General features: G+C 34.4%; 1 protein-coding gene across 1 annotated transcript in view; it reads right to left on the bottom strand.

Annotated features, from left to right (window-relative positions):
- CPS1 (carbamoyl-phosphate synthase 1) overlaps positions 1-12,399 on the bottom strand; it is a 156,906-nt gene that overhangs the window by 96,115 nt on the left and 48,392 nt on the right. Inside the window, exons 3-6 of the mRNA XM_055290483.2 lie at positions 7,079-7,188; positions 4,003-4,147; positions 2,978-3,067; positions 718-774 (exon numbers count right to left, since the gene is read on the bottom strand). Coding sequence (XP_055146458.1) covers positions 718-774; positions 2,978-3,067; positions 4,003-4,147; positions 7,079-7,188 — 402 coding nt within the window. The remainder of the gene's footprint in view (positions 1-717; positions 775-2,977; positions 3,068-4,002; positions 4,148-7,078; positions 7,189-12,399) is intronic.

Genomic DNA, 12,399 nt, shown 5'->3' with positions numbered 1-12,399 from the left:
ACATTAGTGAAGTAATGTTTCTTTCTGATTTGGAATATGGAAATTTCAAGTAAAATAATAATAAACTCAATAAGCAGATGGTGATGAGATATTCTCAGAGGAGGGGTCAGATGTTGTAGCAATCAGACTTCATTGAAAGCAAAAGATAACCTTCCCTTTTATCACCTTGGTCATCGATAATGGTCTCAACAAAGACTATATAATTGAAGTAACGCATGCAAGGCTTATTTGGCACATTCATGAAAGATAATGCATTAATTTTACAAATAACTCTTTCACAAGGACAAAACAAATAACAGTAACAATGCTGTACACTTCCTGGAGTGTATTTTTCAGCATGTAGGTTTTCACTTCAGGCAAAATTGTTATGCAATTTGTTACCTTCTCCACTAGTTTCACTAAAGTTCTATCACATGAGCTGAATTATAAATGCCTTGACTTGTTGGTATAATGAACACATAGTGAGCACTCAATAAGCTGCCAGGTGAATGAATCTCAAGTCGCTTCAGTTAAAAACATACCAATTAAGTATTCAATCTTGAAAATTACAATGAAAATAGTAAAACAAAATAACAGAGACCCAGATAGCAGAAGCTGGCCAGATTCACTCCTTTACATATTAATGGATCCCTTAGGCACTGAGAGAAACACACCACACACACACACACACACACACACACGAACAAACATAGATTTGGCTAAAGATGATGATTATACCTTATCCCGAATTATTTTAGTCAGCATTCTTGTGTCCACTCCATAAACTGCAGGAATCTATAAGAAAAAATTTGTAGTGACAGTGAAATTGCAGGAGATTAAATCCAGCATATTGTTTTCAAGTTACAAACTTGGCCTCATCTATCTTCCTGAGCAGTAAATAATTTCTCCACTCTTTCTTTTCTCTGACCCAGGGTGACTGTGTTGTCAGAACACGGTAAATTGTTGCTACAGTTAGGCATAGGACTCTTAATACCCAGGTTCTTTCTCAGAGTAAAAAATGAGAAATTCTGAACATCAATCTTCTGCTACACTTCTGTTGCTTTTAACCCAGGATGTTAAGTAAGTTAAATCACATTGGCGAACTTCATAAGCAATCATATGCAAATCCATGTTTTGAGCCAAATGTTCCTGGCACAGAGTAGGCACTCAACACATTTTTCTGAAGGGCTATGTTGAGTAGTCACATTGTACTAAAACATGATCATCCTATTAGTCCATCAGGCAAGACCACCATTTGTTTTAAGTTTCTTTGATTAGGTTGGATAAAGACACATGTGGTATAATGAAAGAGTAATGAGCTAGGAATCAAGAAAACAGGTTCCATCCCACTGGAGGCTTTTTACTAAAATAAGATTTTTTAAAAAGAGGTTAAAAAAATGAAAACATGTTCTAGTTTTTTTTTCCTTCCACTAATTATCTGAGAAATGTTTAAGCAATGTATTCGTTCTCACCGCTAAATTGAAGGAGGTGAACTGGTTATTATCTTGCATTCTTTTCTACTCTACGTGTCTGTGATCATGTAAGAAGCTTCAAAGTACGTTTAAAAAACGAACTTACAAGCCACTGGCTAGGCTTACACTAAAACTATTAGTTCTGACATAGAGAAGCTATGAGAACAAGTGTCCTAAATAACAAAAAGGAAAAGGAAACCTTGGGTTGTGGGGGGCTGGGGGGAGAGAAGTGTCTCCCAAATGACGATTACAGAAATTAGCTGCCTGGATAAGGAAGATAAATTCAGACAATAGTTGAGAAGAAAATGATGATGGCCCAGGATATGATATGGATGCCTTCTTCTGCCTTTTGAAATTTAGAAAGAATGAGATCTAAAGAGCCAGGATCAAGATGTTGTTTTATTTGTCAGAAAGAAGCAATGTTTAGCCCCCATAGATAGACACTCGTTGGAGAGGCAGCATTTTCGTAGAATAAAATTCTGTCAATTATAGGCCCCGCAGTTGAACAAGAAGCAGCTACAGCAACACTGGAGATGAAGTTAATTGAAGCAGGTCCATTAACTTAAGTAATTCTAACATCCAAACAAGGCAAATGCTCTTATTTCATTAGAAATTAATATTTATGGCTGGGCGCAGAGGCTCACGTGAGCCTGTAATCCCAGCACTTTGGGAGACCGAGTCGGGGGGATCACCTGAGGTCAGGAGTTTTGACACCAGCCTGGCCAACATGGTGAAACCCCGTCTCTACTAAAAATACAAAAAATTAGCCAGGTGTGGTGGCAGGCTCCTGTACTCCCAGCTACTGGGGAGGCTGAAGCAGGTGAATCACTTGAACCTGGCAGGTGGAGGTTGCAGTGAGCTGAGATTGCCCCATTGCACTCCAGCCTGGGCAACAAGAGTGAAAGTCCGTCTCAAAAAAAAGAAAAGAAATTAATATTTAAACTAACAGTGTAAGATAAAGTTTTATAACCCTTTTCTGACATTATTAATACTTCAAATGAAATTATATATAATTACATGTCATAATGTTGAAGCCCAACAAGACTTGATGGTAATCTGCTTATACTCATAAGAATTAGAGATGATGCAAGTATTGCATAGAATGATTGTGTGACCTGCACAGTTACACAACCAGTTAACAGTAGAGCTGGTAATAGAACACTAGAACCCATGAAGCAAGTTCCATAACTACATTCTAGATAAAACGGTAAAGGAGAGTAAAAGACTCAATTGCTAAAGAGAGGAGAAAATGCTAAAATTTTATCTTACCCCCACTTCCCCAAATGTGAAATGCTACCAAGCATGTGTGAGTGCCACCTAGTGGACAAACTGAAAATATGCGCTCATCAGCATTTAAGGAGGAAGTCAGACATTTCAGCCTTTATATAGTAAGAGAAGGAATCCCTCTCTGAAATGCAAAAATCACAAACTACATGATCTTCCTCTGTCTGCTTGGCACTTCTGAATCTACAGGCACCTTCTCAATCTTCCTTAGGTGATGGTGGATGCCCTATTACATTTCTCACCTTTTCTTCCTGTAGCCATTGCCCTAAACTCTTGGTAGCCAGCCAGTGGTTGTAGTCTTTACTGTAATCCAGCACCAGCAAACCTGCAACCTAGAAAGACAGACAGTCATTTTAAAGAGGTTATCACAAAATATTATCCAACTCTTGTGAATCAATTTGCATTTGTTTTTAAGTTTTATGATATCCACTGACATGAGACTTAACGATTTTTAAAAACAACAAGTGGCAAAAGAAAAAAAAAATCAATGCCCTTCTTTTAAAATATGTAATTGTTGCATTAATTATGAGAGGGAGCAGGCTCACCTGGCTTGGTAAATCCTGAGACTAAACTAGGTCCCCCTTCTGACATGCATGGCATTTATCAAGAATTTAATTAATAATTACTGGTTTAATGCACATGATGAATAAAATCATTTTTAGTTTACATTTAAGGGAGAGAAAAAATTGATGGGAAATTGTGAGAAGTAGTGAAAACTAAGATAAATGATCAGTTGAAGTCATTCAAAAATGGAATGGTGAAAAAATAGCATTGAATTTGGAATATAAATTTTTGAATTGTTTATATGATATATATTCCTAAGAGAGTATCCAAAATTACCTTTTTTAGGAAATCTTAATATGTTTACTTTTAGACTGGCATAAAAGCTGTCTTTAAATCATCCCCTAGAGGCTAAGATTCAAAAGCAAATAATTGATATAGAATTCATTACCAAACTCCTTTTAGAAGGTGATTCTTCCCCAATTCTTTTATAGCACAGTTGTTATTTGAACTTATAACAACATTTTTTTCAAATTAAGCCAAGTTTCATCCAATGCATTAAAATTCAAAGTGCCCTAGAAATGAAACTCAAAATGCTGTCAAGTTCAAGATTATTCTCATATACCTAGGAATAAGATTGAATACGTGAGCTTAATGACTTGTACTACCATATTGAGGAAGAAACTTTGGCCATCCTAATTCTTAAGAATAAGTCAACTACACTCCCTCAAATCCAGACTTTTTAAATGGCCATCACTGGTACTACCTTGATTCCATTAGACTCCAGATATTTACTAAGTCCCAGTTCATCCAGAGCAGTAGTATCAGGAGCTCCACCATTCCCAATAATAGGGTTGGCCATTGTGAGAATCTGTCCCTTGTAGGCAGGGTCAGTAATAGCTTCTGGGTACCTAGGTAAACATGCCAAAAACTTATCAGCAAATAATGTATGTAGCTACAAAGCTATAATCTGCATACATGCTCTGAATTATTTAACTCTTGAAAATGAGAAGAATCCAACAAGAATGTCTCCAGATTTTAACATACCTAGGGAAATTTTATGACAGAATATAAAAATTTATACCATGATATCATTCATATAAAGAAAAACCAACTCATGAATACCAAGGTATATTTTCATATAAGTTTTATTCCCTCAATTTCTTTAAATTTTTTAATGCCTTTAAAAATCCCTTTCTAGCATCTTAATTTTTAAAATATCGCTGCTCTATTTAAAGTTTGCAGATACTCTAAAGATTTCCCTGGCCTACCAGATATCATTGAACCCAAACTGATATTTACTGTTGCGGGCTGCCAGTTTCACCAAGATAGTAACCATCGGAAAATTGAAAAGTTTTTCTTGATATTTTTTAGGATACTGAAATTTTTTAGTATCCTGATTGTGTTAGTGGTGGTTGCATGACTATATATGATTATTAAAATTCAATGAATATTTAGAATAAGTGAGTTAATTTATATGAAAGAATAACTCAATAAAGTTGATTTTTAAAATATTTTAATTTTAGAAAGAAGCATATAAGTTTGAAAGTTATTATCTGCTTAGAAAAAAATTCATCTCACAGACCTGACTTGAGGCATTTCTGACTTCTAAGTTAAAAGATGCCAACTAACTATTTTAAAGTACTGATATGGAATTAGGGAGGAATGCAGGAGGGCTATATGTTTAAGTTTGGGTGAGAGGAAAAATACAAATATATCGTGTGTGTATGTGTGTGTATATACATATCATGTGTGTGTATACACACACACGCACATTTCTTATTCTTAAGAAGAAGAAACATTCCCATAAATACCAGGAGCTATCTACACTTTTTGCATGCACTGAAATACATGGCAATTGAGGGTTTTTTTCCTGCTGTCTTCCATGTTCACTTCCTGCAAAATGAGTTAAGCCAAATCTTTTTTGTGGATTACAACTGAAAGTGAATTTAGATGCTCAGGGGCACAGAATCAACGACTTTGAAACCAATAAAGTTTAACACAGGCAGTAGTCAACATAAATTCTTCAACACCATCCAGACTAATGCCTACCAGAACTAACTTTGTCAACAAAATACTTAGTCTTTCAGCTCTGCAATCCCTAAGGTGACTCGAGGGCTGTGGTGTTTATCCGCAGCTTCCATCAGCTAACTTCTCAGATGTCTCTTATCTGTCAGGAACTGATAATTTTTTAACCAAGGCTTGCCCACAATATAAATGCATTGCTTAAAGATGAAAAACAAAATAGCCCCTTTAATTATCAACCACCTTACTGAGTGAGGCACGCAATGAATGAAAGAAGCATTTTTCAATGGAATATAGGGTCTGTGGACTAATCTTATAAATGAATACCCTTTCCTACATCAAAAAAAACTTTAATTAATTTGATTTTACTTCTCTTTCTTCTTTCTTTCCATAAAAGAACTGACCATTCCCTTTAAACATATGCTTACAATACTCTTCAGTAAATGAATAAATATACTTTGTTTTAGAGAACTACAGTGTTGGGAGCAAATTAATCCATCAGCCCCTGTTTGACTTTTGTGATGCGACAAGATTTATTACCTGTAATCTATCACAGAGAAGAAAACTCTAGTGCCCTCCATCATGCTGATCTATATTAAACAGTTGTTTGTTGGCAGGTATATTAACACAGCTAGTAATTAGTGCTGTCGAAAAGCTTAAATAATTGCCTTGTGAAGCAAAACTTTGCAAACAGGTTTCATACACTGTAATTTAATGTTCTCACCAGTGGAACTATTTAAAAACCCGTCTAATATTCTTCATTTCACACAGGGAGGCAAGAGTTTAAGAAAGAATATAAATTAATAATATAATGGAAGTTTTGGTCAATTAGTATCTTCAGTATCAGTGAACCTAATGCCCCCTTGTCTTTATGAGGCTAACATGAATTTCTCTAAAGAATTTATCAAATATTTCATAGAATACTAGTTGGATTGAATCTGTGTTGGAAACCCCTTCAATCAATCTAGTCATGTTTTTAAGACACATAATTGTTTAAATCCCCAGCTGTAAATTAGTATTTAATCCAGCCCCCTCACTTTTTATACGAAGAAACTAGAACTCAAAAAGCTTAAGTGATGTTCCCAATATTATATAATTAGTTATCCTTAGAATTGAGACTAGAACTTCAGCCTCCTGATTCCCAGGTGAATAAACATTTATTAACTAGGTAAGACCAGCCACTTAATTTCTGTAGCAACTCTCATTTTCATTGCTGTATATGTTAGCAGGTCTTAAATACTAAGGCAGGTCACTGTTGATAATTACTGAAAATATTAGATCTACACAGCTGCTCTCTCACTGATTAAAGATAATAAATGTATCTGTTATTTCAACTTTCTTACTAGAGTGCAAAATTATATAAAATACCCAAGGACTTTCTAATCTCCTTGTAGTATTTCATATTAGATGTGCAAAATTGATTCTTTCCTAATGAAATGGCACTAGAATGTAGTATCTATTCTTTTCCTTGCTCCAACTTTCACCTTAATCAGACCCATACCTCCCCTTACAGAAACCATTTGGTAATCTCACGTAACCTGTGTCCTCACAATCTGAGTTTCTAGAATTCATTTTGTTCTTTTTATCCAGGGGGCCACCAGCGTTCCCATGTTGTCTTTCATTTACAGTAGCAGAAGTTCATGTCTAACTTTCTTTCAAGGATGGCTGCAGTAGGCTATGCACAAGGCATGGTGCAACTTCAGGACAATATGTAGTCTTATTATGATGCAGTGATTTCAACTTACCACCACGAGTGAGATCTTCCAGTTATTTCTCTACATAGAGGAAGAATAAAGCCTTGGAAAAGCATTACTCACCCTCCCAGGCCAGTATTAAAAACCACTTCACCAGCAACAGAGGATGGATGGCCAAAGGAGTAGCCTTTCATCTTAGTTCCATCTTCCAGGACAATGTGTGCTGTCTGTGCCTGAAGAAACAGTTGTATGAATCTTAGCAGAATACATAATACAAAACACACAAAAATATTCCAAAGGTAAAATACACAGACTTATTAAATAAAGGCACAGTATATTTAATGAAACCATAATACCCAGATTTCCAGTTCCTTTCCTATTACTTGTCACTTTTCTTCAAATATATAGCCCTTGTAACCGGCAGATGTTTTGTTTTGTTTTCTTGGAAGAGGAACTGAAGCATGCAGATACATTGTCTATTCTAAGTTTACTTGTAGAGCTGTTAACAAGCCAGAAATACTTCACTTTAGCTGAAATGTTATGTATCTATCTTTTCCCCTTTATCATTCCCTAGCTTTGCTCAAGAATAGCTTTAAGGAAAGTTCATGAGTTTGCAAAAACATTGTGAATTGTATGATATGGCTCATCATCACTCTGAGATTTAGAGCCAGAAGGAATCTTCAAGATTATCTATCAAATTGTGTTCCGCAGAGCTCTTGTGTTTGATGGAGTTGTCCCAAGGGTTGCCCTTTCCATGCCAGAATTATGTTCATGAAGAAACTGAAACTTTATCACTCTCTTAATGCTGACATAAAACCAAGCACTGTGGAACATTCTAGAAGTATATTGTATTTTGCTTTTTATTAGAGTTAATTATATCCATGTCTACTTCCATCTCTACTACGGCATTCGGAATTTGATAACTTTGCCATAATAATCTTTGAGCCAGGGTCTACCCAATTCTTAGCTAAGAAGAGGGACAACTGGAAAAACATTTAAGAAGCAGACATCATCTACTCCTTATAAATACTCTAAATTCTGTTGTTGAAACCATTTAAATCTAACTCTCAATTTCCATAAAAATCAGGGGAGAGAGAAATGTTTTCAACTACACCTTAGGAGGCAAAATACAGACTCTCTAAGAAACTCTATAGGACACACTAATTAGAATGTGGTTTTTAAAAATTAAACTATAAAGAAAAACATATCTTCAATAATTGAGGAAATTAGAATCATAAATTGATATTTGATTATATTAAATGTAATTTTTAAGATTGATCTTCTGAGGATTGTAGTTATATTTTTAAGTTGTTGCCTTTTAAAAGATATACACTGTAATATTCAAGGATAAAATAGTATGATATCTGACATTTGCTTCAAAGTAATCAGCAGTCAGGGAGCTAGACAGGCATATAGAGAAAAGAAGTCTGGCCATGAGTCAAATTTCCTGAAGTAAGGAAGATTATTGTGCTATTCTTTCTGCAAGGTTTAAGTGTAGTCATCGAAGACAAAAAAAAAATACTAATTCTTCATTTTACTTCCCTTACAGTTTTAGGACTGAGGTCAAGGTGCCTAATCCTTTTAAATGTTGCCACCCCACCTCCACTCCCATAACACACACACACACACACACACACACACACACACACACAAACTTTAGTAGGCAGCAGGAACTCCATAAATGATTTCTAGACCTTTGTTTCTATGTTCCTCTTGCTTTATAACGTGCACTCAATTTTTCAAATGTTAAAATGAAGAAAGCCCGTTATTTTTCTGTAATAATTCTCTCTGTAGCAATAAGACGCCTCTTTTAGATCCAAAGCACCTAAGTCTTGTCATTAGAATGATTGTGTTTTGCAATGTAAAATAATGTCTTGATTACCTTTAAACCGATATACTAAGTTCCGACGTCTTGTTTATGTGTGAGTGTGTATACCTATTAACTTACATTTACACACAAAACTATGTTAGTGTTTCCCATTAAAATTGATAGGATATGTTTAAGATGTCCCTCTCAACAGATAATTTTATTAGTTTTTTTTTAAATCAGAGGTACGATATGTGAATTTCAAGTTTGTATCTCCGAGAAAGATTGAACAATGTACTGTACTGCACATTTTATGTGTGTTTGTATGTGTGTGAGTGAGCATATGCGTGTGTTTCTGGGCAAGATTAACCAAAAATATTTTGTCCTTTACTTGGCTTATCAAATTATCTTTGAATTAAAGATTTATCTATTTCCTTCGACCCAGTGTTTGAAATCTCAAGCTTGACACTTTAAATAGTTGGAGCTTGTCTTCATTAAATCTAAAAATACTTTAGAATTATTCAGCACAAAGGAAACCACAATTATTTATTTATTTATTTATTTATTTATTTATTTATTTATTTAGAGTGAAAGCAGACTTCTATGGAAGAGATGATCTTAACACAGAAGTCTGAATTCTGCTTCTGTATCCAGGAAATCAACTTCACATGTTACTTCTGATAACATGCTATTCTGATTCTAAATTTTGTTTTAATTTGCCAATTTTTGTCTAATTACAATTCAAGACAGAAGTTGAAGATTTTAGAAAGTAAGAGTGATAGTATTCAGTGTGTTTCCAAAGATTATTATAAGCTATTCAAATATCTCTGCTAATGGGTCTGAATAGAAGTGTGTTTATTAGGAAAACTCCCCAGGTAACTCTGATGTGTTTTATTAGATGAAACCTCTGGTCTAAGTAATGAAAATTTGCCATCGAAAAATATTTTTTACTGGAAATGTTTTTTTGTTCTTGAGGAAATCATGTGTAAACCTCCATGCTTTCACAAAATGAAAAGAAAAAGAAAAAAATTTTAGATAATATGTAACTTTGATAGAACCTAAACCAACTGTATTTAGTTGGCAAAATTTGAGTGTAAACTGTAAATTTCAATAGTTTTCTACACATCATTTTATCTATGCTACTCTAAGACATGCTTGCTTAAAATATTACCTTTGTTTATATTTTTATTTTGCTTTTCTCTACTCTCATCTGAGAATTTCAAATTATCCGATATCTGGGTTAGACACTTTCTAATCATTTTAAAGAAAGGTAAAAATTAGCATAAGAAAATCAACACTTGTGAGCCTATTCCTACAATTGTGTTTGGTGTTTTTCTCACTCCCTTCATGAAACTAGTTTTCTATTTTGCTTTCCATCTCTGTATTTGAAGAGACATTTGCTATTGCCTGAAATAGTCCCTGAGATTGTGTTCAATATGTCTTTTTGCTGCTTTAATTATATTTTTGGTTCTTTTGGCAGTTTTTATAGATCTTCCAATCCTCTTTCCCACTACACATTATATTGTTACAAGGTCTCCGTTTACTGCCTAAAGTACTCTTTATATTCCTCCTAACTACACTGGCCCCTGATGAATTTAAAATGATGAGCGCCAATTGACTTATCTATGAATTGATGGACGAACACTGAACAAAGAGCTATTATTTGGAATCCTTTCTTCTAACTAACAGTTCCCCAAATGCTATTTCGTTCTAAGGAGTATAAAAGAAATCACCTTGTTACCATCGTAAGATATTTTAGTATCCTCAGTCCTAGTTGACAGAGGTCCACAGGCTAGGAATTAGATTATAACATTAAAGCATAATTTAAGTGCCTACTGCCAGAGCACTTCATACTTTGAAAAGGGGAAGTACAAAGGAAATCTTAATGAAAAGAAGTGTGTATTCTTGTAGAATGTCAGGAAAAGTAACCAAAGGATTATATAAATGTGAGTTCTATAAAATAAAGGACCTTATCATGACATGATCTCTATGTGTTTAATACAAATGTATATGCCAATAAGACCATTTAGACATTCAAGTCTCAGACACTGAACTCCTACCAGGTGTCAAGCACCTTGCTAGGCTCTGTAGATAAATGGATGAATGTCTCCAGTCTTCTCGTTTAGTAAAAGGCTAGATAAGGGAATGGATTACAAAACAGAGAAAACTTCAATAAGGATATCACTGAGGCATCACTGAAACACGTGGAAATACAAAGATAAATATTTTTCCCTTGAGAGATTAAGCTTTAAACAAAGAATTTGCCCTTTCTTTTCCACTGATGTTTTAAGCAATAAAAATAAAAATTTCAATAAAAAAACTTGCCAAATTTTGTATTTAAAATTCAAAATTTAAAGATTCTTTCCTCTTGGCTTAGATGTCATTTTCTCGGAGGGGTCTACCTTGATGCCCTCATTTAAAATTACAGTATGTTCCCCAGCCCTCTTTCTCCTTGGTCTGCTCTTTCTTCATAGCACTCATTACCTTTTAACATACCATCTAGTGATTTATTTATTATCTGTTTCATCACATTAGAAAGTGAATTTCATGCAGGCAGAGTATTGGGTCTGCTTCATTCACTAGTGCACCTCCAGCCTGTATCAGTGGCTAGTACAGAGTAGACAAGTAACTAAGCTATGTTCACACTTTAGTGAAATTACTTTAGTCAGATAATTTACTGAGTAGTTAGCAGAATATTTCTAAATGATTAAATGTGAATTTGATAAGAGAGGAAAAGTTATAATAGAAAAAAAATACAAGCATGTGCTCTCCTACCCCACACCCATCCTCCTGATTATTTCTTTTAATTCTGAAAATCTTAAACAGCTATTTTATCATCTTACACTGCACATAATTTTTTATTTTAACCATGTTTCAAATTCTTAATTAACTTGTCTTTTTATTGGTGGAACTTATCTAAAATGTAGATATCTAATGCAACGTTTTGTCTAGCAGTGGTTAGTCTTACAAATTATTTTAACACCTGAAATATTGAGTTTCTTGGAGTCTCAACCTTGTCATATTTTCCTACTATATCTTGGAGTTACAACTGTCAAGTCACATCTGGTCCTACAGGCTAGTTATTTAAATAATACTCCAATTAAAAATAGTTCTACCTCATCACATAGTATCTAATAATAATAATAATAATGGCTATAACTAATAAATAGTCACCTATTTGTTTTTAGAATTAACTTCACACTACATGAAATTGCATGAACACCCAAGATAAAAATCCCATCATCAACTACTATTGCCTCCTAATTGTTCTGCCTGCCTCCAATCTCTCCCTACTTCTACCCGTCCTATGAAATATAGTTAAGGCTTTCTTAAACATTAATTGGATGACACTATTCCCCAAATTCCTCAATTCACATTCAAAGTCCTCTCACCTGGCCCGCTCTCTATACGGAATACCTTAGATTCCCCACCTCTCTTTGTTAGTCCTTTGTGCATAAATGTCTTCCTTGTTGCCTTTTTACATCCTGGTAATGCTTCCTAGTACCCATGGTATGTACTAAGTCAGAATTAATCACTGATTTTCTTGTGCTTCCACTGACTGCATTTGGTGTATACTGTTGTGTGTTACCTTTTAATTGCTAAAGGTATTTATCTACCATACTAGATTCTAACTTCT

The sequence above is a fragment of the Symphalangus syndactylus genome, chromosome 8, assembly GCF_028878055.3.
Source record: "Symphalangus syndactylus isolate Jambi chromosome 8, NHGRI_mSymSyn1-v2.1_pri, whole genome shotgun sequence".
Classification (NCBI taxonomy): domain Eukaryota; kingdom Metazoa; phylum Chordata; class Mammalia; order Primates; family Hylobatidae; genus Symphalangus; species Symphalangus syndactylus.
Note: the sequence above shows the minus strand (reverse complement) of the source record. Positions and strands in the feature narration are given on the sequence as shown.